Source organism: Amblyomma americanum, chromosome 3, assembly GCF_052857255.1.
Source record: "Amblyomma americanum isolate KBUSLIRL-KWMA chromosome 3, ASM5285725v1, whole genome shotgun sequence".
NCBI classification, from domain to species: domain Eukaryota; kingdom Metazoa; phylum Arthropoda; class Arachnida; order Ixodida; family Ixodidae; genus Amblyomma; species Amblyomma americanum.
The window spans coordinates 203,458,511-203,476,367 of record NC_135499.1 but is presented as its reverse complement, the minus strand read 5'-3'; the positions used below and the strand labels follow the sequence as shown (position 1 = coordinate 203,476,367).

General features: G+C 46.0%; 1 protein-coding gene across 1 annotated transcript in view; it reads left to right on the top strand.

Annotated features, from left to right (window-relative positions):
• The window catches only part of LOC144124353 (neprilysin-11-like), an 81,456-nt gene that overhangs the window by 60,700 nt on the left and 2,899 nt on the right, over positions 1-17,857 (top strand). Inside the window, exons 7-8 of the mRNA XM_077656984.1 lie at positions 1,258-1,458; positions 8,572-8,817. Coding sequence (XP_077513110.1) covers positions 1,258-1,458; positions 8,572-8,817 — 447 coding nt within the window. The remainder of the gene's footprint in view (positions 1-1,257; positions 1,459-8,571; positions 8,818-17,857) is intronic.

The window sequence follows — 17,857 nt, the reverse complement described above, 5'->3', positions numbered from 1 at the left end:
TCGTCTTTAGCGAAGGCGAGTGGAGTGTTTAGAAATGTCAGTAACAGGGTTTTGGCTTGAGAAATCGAATATAAAAAGCATGCGTTCGAGAACTCGATAAGTTGGCTTTCTCACATTGCACCGTGGTCTATTACCGTCGCTCAAATATTTAGCGTACGAAATACTTATACAGTTCGCGTGTTTTATAAAGTAGAAGATGTTGACGTCGTTGCCGAGATGGCACTGCGTGCAGGGAAGCCGTTTGATGAATCTGCTACGTGAAACATCCAATTTACCGAACATTCAAAGATGTCTTATTCGCGTTCGATATCTGGAAGCAGGCTGCTGGTTGCAAAATTTTTAAAAGTGAGTTCATTTTAATTTTAATTGATTGTCTTTTATTTGCACCCTGTCTCATAAATAATGTTCGATTTGCCGGACGAACCACTTGCACAGACTGTACCGGCGTATCTCTTATAGATTTTAAAACAAAAATAGGCACATCTAATAATTTCTCTTTAGTCCCCTCTGTAGTGGTTCATCCCTGAGGGTATAATGAAAAAATAAATTTTGAAACGCACCGGAATTCGACGTGTTACGCTAAAAACTGCATTAAAAGTCTGGAATAAAATTCGGCCTGCAGTGTTTCGCGGGAACTACATGTAATCTTTCGCATAATGTCTGCTTCTGTATTCCGGCAAAAAGTTCTTCGCGATGGTGTCATGGCATGCTGACACGTTCTATTTAATTATACGAAGCAACTGCAACGTTTCGGGAGCCCAACTTCAACGCCAAGGAACTGCGTAATAATGTCTTGATCGCCGCGTGCCCAAAATTTCTTCATCGACGAAAGGGGGATCGTTTTAGGCTTCGCTTTAGAATAATCGATTGTCACTTGGTCTTTTATCGTCGGTCACATTTTGTGGAACTAAAAATTTCAACGGCCGCCAATCTTTAATCATTTGTTTCTTTTGGTACAACAGCTTGAAGAAAATGAGCGCCACCATTTCGCTGACGGCAAGACATATGGGTCAAACTTTACTTCGCATTATACTTCCAAAGTAGAAAGGCCGTATGCAGCATTTCAAGTTCAACAGCCCTGGCAACTGGCGGAAAAATATGCGGCACAAGAAATTTCTGGAATAACCGGCGTGATAACAAGCACTCTTGAGTTTGCCGTATATATTTCTTTATTAACTCAGTAGTCGCGGGTGTTTAATAACACACAGAATAAAGTGCACATGCTCGCACACATAATATTCGTCTTATCATTGCCAGCGCGAAACAGTGCGCTCTCCGTTCGGGCTGGGCTACATCCACACCAAGCGCCGACAGCGAGAACAGCGCAACATGCTCCTCAAGGCGTCCATGGCGCGCCAGGACGACGACTGGTTCACCGTGCCCTTGGTGAACGCCGTGTTCCTGCCGTACTACCACATCGTGTTCATACCCACCTCCATGATGCTGCCTCCTTTCCTGGTGAGTGGGACAACCGCTCTTCTTTCCCGCCTGTAAATTATGCACCATCGCAATAACATCAATAGTGCAGTGAAGCTCTCAGACTGTGTTGACGAGCAATTCATTTGCGCCAGCTCCAGAGGTTGGTTATTTGAATCCCTATAAGGAATGAAGGCAAATAAGATATCCATTTGATTACGTTTGTTAGACTTGTCACTTTTTATGAATAAATAAAAACAGAAATTGTGCACATATAATTCCCCGAAACTTCAAAACAGAACAACGTATCAGACGCATTGAGTATCAGTGATATAGGTTACTGTGCATATTAGTTTTAGCCGATCCAACAATGTATCGAGTTTTTCCACTGAACATTAATCGTTAGGACCATGTTCAGTGTTCGCAGGTGTTGTGGAATTGATAGGGCATGTCTGTTGCAGTGTTCATGCTCGACGCATCAAGTATCGGCGGAACGATACCGCAATCGCTTGGGGCCTAGTGCTTAGACGCGCTTTCTTGTCACAACCGTATGCCGCTACTGCCTTATCACATTAAGCCCAAAGCACCCACCATTCTGCGTGCTTGTGCATGTTGACGATGCGTGCATAGGTGCATCGATGTACACGATGCATTCTAGTAATTTCACGTTTTTTCTTCGATCTGCCGTTTTTTCGCTATCAGCACAATGAATGTGCTCTCTGTGTGTATTGTGTGTACGCGATGCTTGAGCCCATGTATTATAAGGACCAAGATAACAGTGTGCAAGTGGATGCCTAACAGTACCCAATATAAAATCAATTTAATCAAGATAAGCTTTGGTTTCGTTCAGCCAATTTGCTTCATCGGTCGTAGAATACCAACTCGTGAACTACTTTTTTTTCTCGGGTGGCTTGCTACCTCTGTTCATTAATTCCTTCGGAAATACAAGCACTCCTGCTTTCGCATAAGGACTGCCAAAAACGCGGTTCCTCTACTCATATTTTATATTTTTTCGATTTTTCTGGTGGCTTGATTTTTATGTTTTAATAAGATACAATTAAACACAAAATGTTCTTTGATGAAGCGTTTAGTTCCAAGCGTCTAATGACATTGATACTATTTCTCCTCATAGGAAGCTATGAGATGACGAAATAATCTTTATTCAGCTCACATTAAACAAGGCCTTTTATGCGGATAATTATCACAACATGATATTCGTCGAACTGCTCACAATATTTCTCCGTATCTGAGAACTGCTAATTATTCAGGTACCTCGATGTTATAGCTAATTGTGTTGTTAAAAAACGCGTCCTGCGGAAGTAAATCCAACTCCCTACGCCAGGCTCTGAAAACCTAGAGACAGGCATGGCGTGGGTTCCTGCCTGAAATTATAACTCAACTAAATAAGAAGAAAAAAAGCAATGCAATCCATGACGCTCACTTCGTCGAAGCTTTCGCATAAAAATAATCCTCCTAAAATTGAAGCGTCCTTCAGAGCCGGAAGAAAGTGAGGCAGAGAGAGGAAAGTACTAAAAAAATTCTGGTGCAGCAGTAACCGAGGAGCTGCATTGCAAATTGGCCGAGACCCAATCTGACGAAAAGTAATCTCGCAGTGCAGTGCGGGGAATGGAGCTCATCAGCTTGCGTGGTGAAACTGCTTGCGGTGCTTCTCTTTGAAACTAGCAAGTTGGATTAGTTTTCCACGGGAGACTGTCCGTGTGTCGACGGGGCTATCAGCACTGCTGAGCACAAGAGTTCAGTAGCGCAAGAACTCAAGGTAAAAAGTATTGTCAGCTTGTAGCCGGGTGATTCTGTGCTCTCAGATCAAGTTGGCGTCCGAGTTTACTCACGTAGGCGGCTGCTCCCTGTTTCTTAGTTTACTGCGTGCTGAAAATTAGCCCATGCATCTTTCTTTTTTTGGCATTTTTCATGTTTCCTTACTGCCTGTGAGCTCGGAGCACCAAAACATCAGCTTCTTTACGAAAGCACTAGCACGTTGCTTATGATATTACCAAGTGTGAGCAGTCTTCTACGCGTATACGGTTGTAGTATCGTTACAGCAGTCATGTCATGCACCGCACCACAATTTTGAAACACTCAATAACTGCCAAACTTGGGGCACTGGAGCCTCTACATGCTTTAATTGTGTAACAAATTTATAGCATCAAGACTACACTCTCAACTACGAGGGAAGGCGTTTAAATTAGGACCTCGATTAAGTTTGACCATTTAGAATTATCTACCACGTTCCGGCATGGCAGTACTGAACAGCTTTAGCAATTCACCGCCTTCAAGATGTAGCCACCGGGGATGCAAATCGGACTTGCGAGCCTGTGACACTCGCAGGCACTCATAGCTGCTCAGCCGCCGCGGATGGTCACGTTAAATCCTGCCTCTGGCAAGATGATAGGGCCACCTTGATAGCGCCACCTTCATGATAGGGCCACGTCCATGATACGTCCATGATAGGGCCACCTTGTCTTTCTCTCGCACTCCAGTGCCCGTATGCGCGACCAGTTCGGTACCACAACGCCGTCGCTGCTAGGCAGATAATCCATGCCGACCCTTCCATCATTAACTCCAAAAGTTTTAATGCATTAGCGTTAGAAGTGCCCAATGAAAAGAAAAGCGTCCGGCTTCCAACGTCCCGCAGCGTAGAGTTGTGTACACCACCTGCCACGACTGGCAGGTGGAAAAGTGAAGAGAGGTAAATCCTCCTCTCCACTTGTAGGGCAGAGGTAGAAGAGGCCAGAAGGGGAGTGCCATAGGCAGAACTCAGAGGCGGCCACCACCATGGACGCAGGAGATTCTGACGCTGATGAAGGAATGAGCAACCTGAGGGTGGTTGCCACGGGAACCACCCTGCGGGTGGAAAGAGGAGGGCCAATCAACCAATTTCAATCCGCTTTCGCTGCAAAATGCGCTAAGCCGGCAACCGTAGCTCTTCAAGCAAAGAGAATAGCTAATGCTAAGAAACTGTCGTCCCATGATCATAATTAAACTTTTCCATGCTCTAATATTGTCATTTTCTTCCTTGTTTCTTGCATCGCAGAAAGGTCGCTGTGTAAGCATTTGCGCCAAACTGTTCACCAAATACAACAAAAGGCTATGGACGATCAACGCAGTGTAATCGCACCCCACAGAATAAGGACGGGCACTGCCGTCGTATGCGTTCTTCCTGCATAAGGTTCTTTTTTACTCTGTAATCATGTGCAAGAATACCAGGAAACTTACCCAAAAGCACGTTTTACTTGGAGGTATCAGCTTCGCTGCCGCAAGGCATACCTGCACCAGGCAAAGAGATTGAAAGACAGTGACGAATATAAACTCGCTTTCCACCCGCTTCAAGCACTTCTACCAGTTTACACAAAACGCTCTCATGTACGGGCACCCAAAGCCCTGCTCGCAGTAACGTGCTGAAATTCAAAAAATTATTCTTAGGTGCAGGTGCAATACCTGTTCTCAGAAAACTTCACCCACATTGTGTTGGATTACTGCTCCACATCCGGCACATTTATATTCGTAGGAGAAGCGCCCCGTTTAATGCGACTTAGGTTGCGTCTACACCCGGAATTTTAAAAGAGGTATGCAAAGCCAGCGCCAGAGAATTTGCTACCGGCCACATAAGAAATGAGCACACGTGCGCTTTTGAATCCCAAAACATGGACCCTGAACAAAAAGATTATCTAGCTTGTTTAAAAACGACTTGCATATCCCGCTTGATCCTTCGTTTCCCAAGCTTCGTACCGTTTCTTCTGTGTAAAAAATTAAACCTCATCGAAAGATTCGGACTAACAACAAAATAGCAAAGTTTGCGTTCTCTTCTGTTAACTTCAAACAGTTTTGACGGAATTCAATATTTTTTTCATTGAGTTCGTTTTTCCAAGCAGGCTGAAATAGCAAGCCAATCTAGAAGCTTCTGCGCGGAGCCAAAAAATGCCCTGCTCAAGCTGTTGCGTATTGTCTTGTATCTTTGACAGAAAGAAACCAAAGGACGGCATAGACCGAGCCGAGCCAGTGATTCACACTTACCTTAGTTGGGGGTGTTGAAAAGCTACGCGGATCACTAACATTTTAGAAACTTGAAAACCTACTCGAATCTTTTTAATAAGGCGATCTCTAAAGTAACTGCTTCCGGCTGGACCTAAAAAAAGCTAGCAATAAATCGAACCTGATTAATGAAACTCGACACTGAAAAAGAAAACGTAGGAGTAAATACTGCTATCCAGAATAGACGAAAAATGCACAATAAGTTTTTGTTCTGTGCACTTCGAATGAACGCAGTCACTATTCGTGAGCACTTGCCCTTGCTTAGTTATAAGAGAGGATTCGCTCATGTGTTCTTTGTTGCTTGACAGTTTTTCCTTGAGGTTCGGTGCGTGACGTCAATTCATGACACGCCAGGCCTGGAAAACCACTTCTGTTTTTGTGCTGTTGGCCTGCGAAACGTTTTTAAACCTCTAGTCCCTCGCACCACAGCCGTGCGGTTTCGACCCGCCTTCTACTATTTTGTATTCCAAGCGCGAACCAGTTACCGAGAGGTCGGGCCTATTTCAGTGACGAATCTCTGCGGTTCCTGTGGCTGCCCTCCGACGTGGCCCCACGGGAGATTGCACGCCTTTCCACATAGCATTCACGAGGCATTTCGGTATTCGACGCATGCGCTGGCGGTCGGCCCAATCTTCCTTCCCATTTAACTTCTATCCACTCCTTTCTAGCGCTCCTCGAGGGACATTAGCTTCATTAGTTTACTTCCGGGCTGGCAGCCGGGACCTATTCGCTACAAGAAAGGAGGGGATTAGAGACAGACCTTCAGGAGGCCGCAGAGGCTGAGGAACGAAATGTGGCCGCGCCTAATTAAGTACTCCAAATCTGAGGGCACTGTATACAATTATATCTTAAAATGAAATCTTGACTAATAAGGTCGGCCTCGTGGCATGTTCCCCGACGTGCTTTGTGAATTCCCTCGACAACAAATGAAGCCCGAGAATTGGCAGACATGACATTCGCAGGAGCTCTTTTATGAAGCTATGTCGTGCAGACAGCGCGCAGTGCATCTTGGACATATATATGATGTTTTCTTCTTTTTCTTACCGATAGAACGTTTCGGCAGTCTGTAACTCCGTATCTTTTAAAAAAGCAGTCGCACCTGCCTGTTCTTTCTCACAACGACGTCAGCGGTCGGAAATTTCCGTGACGTTTTATTTCAGCACAAGGAGCGAAGATGATTCCGTGTTTGCGGACATCTCGCACCGCGTGGGCGTAATACGAAACCCGATTCTCTAGTTTTATTTTTTTATCAATAAGCGCTAAATATTCCATGTTATCTGCACTCGAAAACAGAGTGTTGATAGCCCGAGGCGACGCCAGCACAAGACAAAAAAGGAGGTACCTCGCCTCACCTTAAATCGTAAAAAAAAAAGATATATCTGAAGCTTGTTCAGGCTGCATTCTGCCTTCATTGTTTACGACACGCACCAAGTCGTGGCCGCTGAGCCGAAGGGGGAGCAAGTTAACAACGGCCAGTTCTTTTTCGGCAATGTTGTTACAAACATGTAGTGAGACAACGGGGCCTATTACGCAGTGCCTACAGCTAAAATGCTGAAAAGGAAGCAGCTGCGGAAAGCAGTGACGCAGGAAGTCAATAAAAATAAGAAAAACTATTCGCACTTAAGGCTGCAGTCATAATGTTGTCTTATAAAATATTTCGTTCGTTCGTTCGTTCGTTCGTTCGTTCGTTCGTTCGTTCGTTCGCTCGTTCGTTCGTTCGTTCGTTCGTTCGTTCGTTCGTTCGTTCGTTCGTTCGTTCGTTCGTTCGTTCGTTCGTTCGTTCGTTCGTTCGTTCGTTCGTTCGTTCGTTCGTTCGTTCGTTCGTTCGTTCGTTCGTTCGTTCGTTCGTTCGTTCGTTCGTTCGTTCGTTCGTTCGTTCGTTCGTTCGTTCGTTCGTTCGTTCGTTCGTTCGTTCGTTCGTTCGTTCGTTCGTTCGTTCGTTCGTTCGTTCGTTCGTTCGTTCGTTCGTTCGTTCGTTCGTTCGTTCGTTCGTTCGTTCGTTCGTTCGTTCGTTCGTTCGTTCGTTCGTTCGTTCGTTCGTTCGTTCGTTCGTTCGTTCGTTCGTTCGTTCGTTCGTTCGTTCGTTCGTTCGTTCGTTCGTTCGTTCGTTCGTTCGTTCGTTCGTTCGTTCGTTCGTTCGTTCGTTCGTTCGTTCGTTCGTTCGTTCGTTCGTTCGCTCGCTCGCTCGCTCGCTCGCTCGTTCGTTCGTTCGTTCGTTCGTTCGTTCGTTCGTTCGTTCGTTCGTTCGTTCGTTCGTTCAACTGCGTCTAAAGGGATAAATATTGCAAGAATTCTTCTTGGCCGCAACCACGGCTATCATGTCGTTGAATGCGCTGATTAGTTGACACAGAAATACTGCTGCCCGATCATGAATCATTTTCATGTGCGAACAGACCGCTTCTCCCGTTTCAATTTTTGTTTTTCTTCTTGTGGATGCAGCCTCCATGTTGCTGCTGATACCATCTGATCGTTATTTAGATAATTGCGAAGTGTATCGCACACAAGCCACGTACTATTGTTTGTATATGAAGGCATGCTAAATATGAACTTTTACATAAACTTGCCACCGTGAGCCCGCCGGCCCGGTCCGCAAAGCTGAACACCGAAAAACACTGAGCAAAGACTTCCTTTCCATGATCTATCTGGACAACTAAGCCGCCCATGGAGGTACAAACTGTAATTACGGCAATCAAAAAGAAAACTCTTTTCCGTCCTCTGTGCAACGAACATAAAACTCATTTGCTTCTAAACATTTTACAAAATGTAAAAAAACGATGTTTCAAGTTTTAATTGGTGAGAGAAAATGCGAATCTCTCGTGTTGAACCGGCTGGCTCAGTAACATCGATTCGCTTGGCCCGCGCGCTCTCCCTCTTAACGCCTGAGCTGAGCAGGCGCGCAAACGGGCTCTGCTAAAACTCTCTATTACTACTTGACACAAATCACGTCTCGCAATGATGTAACACGTGATGACACGTGACACGAGAGAGGTCATACGACCACAGATGACACACGCTTAAACTAGAGTTTCTTCAACGATTACTCCGAATTAACTCCCTCAACAGGCTACAGTAGAGCAATACGCCGATGAATGGGCGCATGCGCAGACGCCCCAGTACCCGGCCGCGTCGTTCGGCGGCCTGGGCCATGTGTTGGCCCACGAGGAGAGCCACGCGTTCGACGTGGAAGGGGCGCCCGCCGACGCGGACGGCCTCTACCGGCGCTGGTACTCGGCGCCCACGCAGAGCCGCCTGGAGGACCGCAAGCGCTGCCTACGCTCCGTGTACAGCGTTCCCTCCGGGGGACCGTGGCCCACTGAGGGCGAGGACTACGCCGACTCCCTGGGGCTCATGGTGCGTGCCATGTTGCCGCAGCCGAGTCACTCGAAGGAGACTCGAAGGTTGTTTTCGCGAACTATGAGGAGTTCGGACTAAACTTTGACAGAGTATACTGATGGGCCAGTTGGTCAGACATATTATAAGCAAAAACGTAGCATATGGACGGGACGAAGAAGGGCGAAGACAGGACGGTTGCTAGTTGCTAGTAGAAGACAGGACGGTTGCTAGTAGCAACCGTCCTGTCTTCGCCCTTCTTCGTCCCGTCCATATGCTACGTTTTGTTTATATGTTCGGACTAAACCCTTAATACATTTGCCGCCGCGGTGGCTGAGTGGTTATGGCGCTCGGCTGCCGGCCCGAAAGACGCGGGTTCGATCCCGGCCGCGGCGGTCGAATTTCGATGGAGGCGAAATTCTAGAGGCCCGTGTACTGTGCGATGTCAGTGCACGTTAAAGAACCCCAGGTGGCCGAAATTTCCGGAGCCCTTCATTACGGCGTCTCTCATAGCCTGAGTCGCTTTGGGACGTTAAGCACCCATAAACCAAACCAAACCTTAATATATTTGGTGTTGACGGGGCCGAGGCGTCAGTTCGGATAAACCGGAAGTTTGAATTAAGCGAGTTTCAGTTAAACAGATCACGCCACATCTGTAGCGATTACATCCGGTCAACTACGTTCGAAATTAGAACTGAAAACGGTTGCTCGGCGGAGGAGGCGATGCGCAGAGTAATAATAATAATAATAATTGGTTTTTGGGGGGAAAGGAAATGGCGCAGTATCTGTCTCATATATCGTTGGACACCTGAACCGCGCCGTATGGGAAGGGATAAGGGAGGGAGTGAAAGAAGAAAGGAAGAAATAGGTGCCGTAGTGGAGGGCTCCGGATTAATTTCGACCACCTGGGGATCTTTAACGTGCACTGACATCGCACAGCACACGGACGCCTTAACGTTTTTCCTCCATAAAAACGCAGCCGCCGCGGTCGGGTTCGAACCCGGGAACTCCGGCTCAGTAGTCGAGCGCCCTAAGTACTGAGCCACCGTGGCGGGTAAAATAAAAACGTTTTTATTTGAGTAACAGAAATTATGCAAATGCAAGGGAAAGGTAGAGAATCAGGCGAACTGGTGAGGGTTTAAGATGTTCGCGTGTATGTTATGGGCGCGTTTGCACAGGGTTTGTAGTAACTGAAGTCGATTTTGTAGATATTTTTAGTTTAAACTGAACTTTTGCTGTGATGACGGTGATAACGAGGCTTATTCAGTGCGGAGAAGTGTTAAGCGCTCGGAAGGTCAACAAAGAAGACGATTCGGTAGGACATTTGCACGACCAGCGATGTGTGACGGGTCCAGCCGTAAACAGTTATGACGGTGTAAGGAGGCCTTATGTATGCGGGTGTCCAGACATCTTGCGATATTTCGTCTCCCTAGAGACCGCTTTATTTCATTTGGCTAAACTACTCTGCGTTCAATAAAAGGAACAATGCTGCGAGTGGCAGGGTCTGGAATAATTCTTGTATTGGGAGAGTTGTTGCTCACGTTGGCACAGTAGAACACGTGTTTAAACCAACATGACCTTGACCGGAGTAGTGGAGGTGAAATCAGTGAGCGTTTATGGTCGTGGCTAGATGCGCGATCCTAAATTTAAAAGATTACGTTTCTTGAAGATAGATAGATACATAAAGAGGAGGAGGGAAAAGCAGGAATGTTAACCAGAAAGGGGTTCCGGTTGGCTACCCTGCACTGGGGAAGAGGGATTAGGGGATTAGGGGATTAGGGGACGTTTCTTGAAAGTTCTTTGAGCCCCAAGCACAAAAACCAATCCTCGAACTCGGAAATACTCCGCTCTAGTAATTCATAAAAAGCGCTGCCAGATTCAGACTCTATTTTTGCAGTATGCAAAATACATTTTGGATCCTCGAGTGGTCGGTAAACGCCTGATTTCCATTACCTGCGGGATCCTATAGACCGCTGCCTTAAAAGAGTAGAAGACACGGCTCATTGCTTCGAAAACCCAGTGAAGCATTTTGTTCACCGTCAAATGTTTATGCTAACACTCAGATAGGCAGATTTATTTCAGCACGTGCGCACTTAAAAAGTAAACAGTAGCACCGCAAGCTTACTCCTTTTATTCCTTAAAAATAATAATAATTTAAGTGTGTGTAAAATATCACAACGCAAACCAAAAAAAATTGATGATGACCTAGCCCTGCTACGCCAGGATATATGTAGCGTAAGCGCGGCGACATCTAATTCGGAAGAGTTTATATATGAAAGGTTCCTCGTGCATGCGCAGCGCGGCTCTCCAGGAGCCACGTGAAACGGCTCAACGTCGGCCAGTGTAGCTTACGCTACAAAACAGCGCTGCGTTTTTGAGCTCAAGAGCACGTATAAGCTGGGTCATGGCGGAAGCTTGAGTGCACGCTCAGGGCATAAAAAATGGAAATCTTTCCGTTTTTTCTACAGTTCGTATTGGGGCCGAGGAACTTTTGTTTAGACACTCGAAATTTCCACAGCTGCTGACAATTTTCTTTTCTCTCACCCTTAGTGAGTGTGCGGACAAATCGTAAGACAAAAGGGCAATGATCGTATATACACTCAAAGATGCACAAACACGTGTGGTGTGCGATATCAGCGCGCTTTTAATATCCCCGGGTGCACAAGGTTACAAGGTTACATAATTTTACAAGTAGTTGATGTGAACGAAATTGGCCGATAATTATTTATTCACTGTTTCCTTCTGTTTTTGTGAAGTGCTTGGACTCTGATCATCCTCTATACATTCGAAAGCTACCCTCTTTCAGATACCTTGGATATTGTGTAAACGCGTACCATACCCATAATGACCTATGAGGTATCGCTGATGCAACCTGTTGCTTTTTTTCTAATGTGGGAGAATTAGAGTTAGCCATGTGTATTCGTTAGCATTTCTGGAAAGAGAAAATCGTGTTGCGCAACCACAACCGCAGATGTCTCTTTCCTTTTCGAAATTAGAAGCACCACTAGCCCTATTAAGTTCTACTTGTGTATATAAAGTTCTGCGGTTTCCTGCTTAGAAAAAAAAACGCTTTTGACCGAAGACGTCTAGTTTTAGTCTAGCCACAAATTCTTTTCACATTTTTCGCCGTGTACATGACACACGGTCCTTCACGGCAGTGGCGAAGAACCTCGAGCTGGTGCGGGACTGCGGGAGTACCGCAACTAACGACACAATAGTAAACAAGCCTATCACCCTCAGCGCTCCCAAGCGCGTCGCATGCCGACAGTTATTTGAGCGCACACTGACACTCTCGGGCCGCAAAGTGTTTCACGTGCTCCGATAATTGCCACTCCCACCGTGCAGCGAACCGCCCTTGCCCACTCCGTCTCTTCTGAAGAGGGCGTCGCGGTTGATCGTTCCTGCTCGGGCCGTTTATCGGCGCGTACTAACCTTGAGTGGCACAGAACGATTCGACCCCCACAGGGCCAATTTCCAGTGGGCTAGAGCGAAACAGTTTGTCACCACACCATTCGGCCACCAGCTTGATGGCCCAATAAAGACACTTTGTTGTTCGAGCCAGTGACCGGTGTGGGAACGCCGCGCACGTCCCTTAAGCGGCAGTTGTCAGTCACAGCGCCAATGCATCGGGGAAGAGGGGCGAGGCCATGGCAGCTCGAAAAACAACGCGATAGAAAGCCGAAGTCGTAGTGTTCTCGCTCTTACTAAAAGAGAAAAGAAGCCGAGGATGGTTCATTTCTTGCCCGCCTCGTCGCATGTTGGATCTGCGAAGGTAAACATAGGTTCGCAGGACGAATACAATGCGGCAGTCACTTCAAAGCGCTGTTCTACACCGCGCTGTCTTTTTCTTAAAATTCGCTCCCACCCAATCCCAAGCCAAATGGATACTTGAGCTTTAAAAATAGTTAGATGAAAGTCGTTTTTTCGGCGGTGTGTAGCTACTGCCTCACGCTTAGTCTGGAAGCAATACAACGCGCGCATTGTAGATCCCCGCGTGTGGTTAGAAGCCACTGCTTTGTCAAGAAAGCGACGGGACGCTTCCTTACCCGTGAGTAAACAGAGTTCAGCAGTGCGGTTACAGCGGTTTTCCTTTCGGTTAGCAGAAACTGGAAACCTAGTAAATTCGCCTGGGATTCGAAAACGAATCTCTCCACGAAACACGCAGCTCTGTCTCAGAAAGGAAGCCTTATACGCTGTGTCCGCAGCTCTATCTCTTCTCGAGATGTCTGCAACTCTCCTCGTCTTTAAAATTCAACCCCGGGCACTTTGCTTTCGGGAGCCGGGAGAAAAAAAGTTAACGGCTATAAGCTACCCCCCCCCCCTTCCTCACCGCCAGATCCCCGCAGGCTTTGTCATTCGTCCCCTGTGTCCGCCACACCGTGATCGGTAGGAACAAAAGACGCGAGCGAGACCAGCCGTGTACGTGACCGGCCTTTTCCGCCCGAGTGGCTCGGGGCCCGTTATTGCATTCTTGTGCGCCCTCTGCGTGATGTTTATACCGAGTGTGGGCCGATGGCTGTTCGAAAATGAGGTAGAAAAATAGACGCTGCTGGTCATACGATACAACGCGCAGTCCATGTTTCTTCCTGAGAGGGGCAATACATGTCAAGATAATAGCGGGCAACAAAAGGCCCCCTCTTGTTGTGTCAGCGCCGTGTGTATCCCTATACATTACAGCGCGGGTAAAGATTAGAATAATAGCTTTCGCACATTGGTGTGAAAACTCCAATGCTTTTGGGATGGCAAACTTGAGTGGGTCAGTGAGAATGCCATGTTTCGGAAGCATAATGTTGTTGGTGCACTGCGCTTTGCATCGGTGTCTTTCCGATTAGTTTGTTCCTTATCGCGACCTTTAGTGGTCCGATAAAAACTTTATTAGCCAGGTTCAAAGCCAGAGGAAGTAGGTGCTGAGTATTTTCTGTTGTTTATATCAGCTGAAGTTGTTAGCATTGTTGCCTTAAAAGGCATCATTGTTTACATTCCAAGACAGCATGTTCTGACAGACCATCCTGTTTCAAACACAGCAGTGTGGTGTACACAGTGAGCAGCATAGCGGCTGGCACATGTTGCTGTGCACGCCAGTTCTGGTGAGCTGTAGTCTCTGTAGTCTTCAAGGGGTGCAGCGTTTTGCTTATTTCAGTGAGCAATAATTCAAAAAGATGTGACAAAAAAAAAGATGGTTGTTGCAGCAACGGCTGAAGAGCATCGCTTTTCAACGACAAAGCCACATCATCTAACCTTGAATAACAAATTTTCTGGCATTTCAAAGGAGAAATTTTCTCTGTTACTGTCGCACATCAGGTCGTCCGCAAGAGGATTTATGAGACTTCCGTGAACGTAATACCGCCTTCACGTGGAATTTGGTAAGCGTCAGAGTTTGTTCTGCCGTAAGCAAACGAAATTTAATTCTAAAAACTTTTATATTCTTCTTTTTTGTCATGTCGCTAAACAGAAGTATTGTTAATTTGATTCTTGGGTGGTTCCTAAAATATAATTCCTTGGTAACTTGCCGTAAGTGGTGCATTGGGAAGTTGGAATTCTTTCGTCGCTACACGTTACAAAAACAGACAGCAGGTTAAGACATCGTCTTTCGACTTGGTCTTCACAGAAACATTCCGGAGATTTTAAACTAAAACAACAGACCGGGCCTGTGCATACTCCGATGCACACTTCGCGCGCCCGCATGTAACGGACAGCAAATATAAAAGTTTTGCAACGCGATCAGATTTATTGCTTTTAATGCAAGGCGACGGAACAGCGTTGAGAACAGAACGATACCCAACGGCAGCATTCGTGCATGAGTGTACAAGAGCGCAGGCATGCGCAGCTTGTGTGTACTCTTTTTGTTTTGCCATTTCTGAGTGCTTCTGCAAACACAGAGATGAATGTTTGCGTCGCGTCTTGTTGCCCTTTTTATTCAATTATTTCATTTTGAGCGCCGTGCAATATTAAATCTTGAGAACGTTCAATGCTTAAAGATCGACCACTTGTAAATTCCGGTTTCACTCAATATAAGTATTGAAGTTCCCTTATTCGTCTTATTCCAATGCGTGCATTCAGATCTCGAGTGGAATTATTCACGTGCTGGCGCAGCGTGAGGCGAGAAGGTCGACGCTACGGCGTCCTCTAATGCGCCCGCGAATAACGCGTGGAGTGCATGTTAGTTATTGTTGGGCCGGACAGCATAATTCCGCCCACGATCATAAAGAGATGGGCACAAGGCCAGGCGCACGCTGGCACTGAAACAGAAATAGGGTTCTTCAAATGCCGGTAGAAAAACTCTCCCGATTCCATTCATATTGGTTGGAAGGAGAGTCAATCGATCCTTCTGTGCAGTTGGCTTTGATGAAGCTTTTTTTCGCGCGGTGGCACCGTAATTGACAAGAGCAAGTTTATGACCTCGTAAACCTGGAGTTTTATAGAGGTGAGTCTTCCGGTCGACGTACGGAATGGCGGCCATGCAGTAAAGCTTCGTGTGGAAGAAAAACTGCTTCGCAAATTTGCGCAACTGTCAAATGGCCCCTTATTCAACTTTATAAACACTTACAAGCTCACAGTTCTGTTTATTGCCTCTGTTTATTGCTTTCAACCCTCGATGCCAAGAAATGAAAACCTTGAGTTGTTTGAATGCGCTGTTTGAAAACAGAAGTAAAGCACATGTTTAATGGTTACGGTCAATATCGTCCGCGCTGTTTTTAAACTTATTCGTGTCTTGGAAAGAAGTGGCCTTGGATATTTGTTCTGCATGCAGCAATAGCGACTTTTTGTCGTCCACGAGTTGCTTCAAACAGGCGAAGACAAGTCCTCTTGTCGAAACGTTGGCTAAGCAAACTATGTTCCCTCCTCATCTCTTGTTCACTTTGTTTTGTGCTGTTTGAACGTGATTATTATCAATTCATCGTGCTCCAGAGATTCAAACATTCATGACAGAAATGATAGAGCGAGTTTTCTGCTATCAAACAATGTTTGACTCTAGCCAAGCAATTCTTACTGGTACATGCGCACAAAGCTTTTCCTCAAGGCTACTTCGAAAATCACAGTGAATTTCATCGCGCATAGTTCAGCGAAACTTCGTTTTCATCTTTGAGCTGCGCGTTAACTTTGGAGCAATTATTTCTGAACCTGAGTTAAGGGATGAAAGAAAGTACAGGAAATAGGCAACAGAGGGAGGGTGTGGAGCATTAAGAAACGGAACACAGAGCTGAAAGACCTTGTGGAGGTTTTTGCCATCCCTTTCCGGCTCTGCGCTTATGCCACACTTTATTCCGCATGTGGCGCCTTCCGAACAAGCTAGAAAGTTCCTGAATATGCTCTACTAAACTAATTATAAAAGCAAGCATACCATATGCGTACGACAGAAGACGCAAGTGATGGTAATGAGCTACAGCCCACGTTAAGTCACTGTCGGCGATAAGCTTCATTTGATGGCTGTTCGCTAGAGTGAATGCCTTACAGAGCTGAAAGTATGAAAAAGCGGTAGTGTTGCATAACTACAAAGAACGCATTTCTTGAGAAAGTTTACTTCCTAAGGAAGCTAAGCTTGGCCTCTGTGAACTGAGCATGCTTGCTATTATAGATGTCTTTTAGCGCTGAAGATATGAGAAGGCGGTGATATTTCATAGCGACAATGAATGCTGTCCCTGGGCAAGTTATCTTTGCAAAGCTTGGTCTTCGTGAGGTGAGCATTAACTAGGAGCGGTATGTCGAACGACAAAGCGTTTTCGTTACCATCGCCGTAAATTCCCCTGTCTCGTTAAGGACGTATTCAGAATATGTAGAAACGAAGTTTCGCAAGCATGCAATGCTGGAACAATTACTACGCTTGGGCGTGGCAGTCCTCATTAGCCTACGGAGACTCAATAAAGAAAAAACACGTGAAAAAATGACCCCTCTGAGACGTACAGTGGAATAATGTGTTTTGAAAAAAAACGCATGCAACACGTATGGCAATTACGAGCGACATGCCTACGGTATTCTTCCCTAGCTACCTTCATGGAGATTGCTTAACGAAGGAACTTCTTTTTAGTGTGCCACACAATGCCGGTCTCGCCATGCTCCTGTCCGTTCAATTAGCGAAGAACGCGACTCCCACGAAGAGTCTCGTTCTGCTCGCCCCGGTGCACTCACGGCGGCCTCGCATTAGGGCTGCGTACATCAACATCTCCCTCTGGAAATGAAGAAGCTCAGATCCTGCTGCTCGAGTGAAGTACTCCTCTCACCAACACAGGAACTTTGTTGTTTTTTTCCTTCTGGCAGCTGTAGTTCACGATAAATTATTGTCTCTCGGGCGCACGTTGCCAGCAAGTATACGAGTTAGGTGAATCTGAGACATTTTTTTTTTATTCGAGAAGTGTGCCATGAGGCATAAGTTGGAAAGAAAGGAAGGGGGGAAGGAACGCACGGGATAGAAAGTTAAAAGAAGGAGTGAAGACCCGTAGAGCTGAGGTAGTCGCAGAAGTTGCTAATGAAACGGTTGTCCATAGTCCACTTCACGTAGTCACTTTCGCGGTTCCACCACAGGCCCACCTCCCTGAGGAGCCGTTTTTTTATAGCAGCCGTCGCTGGGCACGTCCACAACAAGTTGCCGCATATCACAAATGTCCGGTGCAGCGCTACAGTGAGGGAACCTCTCAGGTAGTGGCAGATCTTTGGCACGCCACCGATGACGGACAGATGATGTCAGTCTGAGAATAAATGTGCAAAGCGCGTTATCATGCGGATCACCGACGGCCATTTTACATGCATGCCGCACTACATTTAGAGGTATTCGATCAGGTGCTCAGTAGGTAATGTATGAATAACCTCGCCAGTTAATCATCTAATTTACCTCATTAAACCTATGCCTCAGATCACATCGTCAACAGGCTGGCGAGTGTACACAAGTATAGCCCACGTCGCCAGTCGATATTTTATTTGCACCTATATAGCACGTACGCCATAATAATTTAGGTTCCTAAAAGCGATTACGATAATAATAATAATAATAATAATAATAATAATAATAATAATAATAATAATAATAATAATATTATTAATAATAATAATAATAATAATAATAATA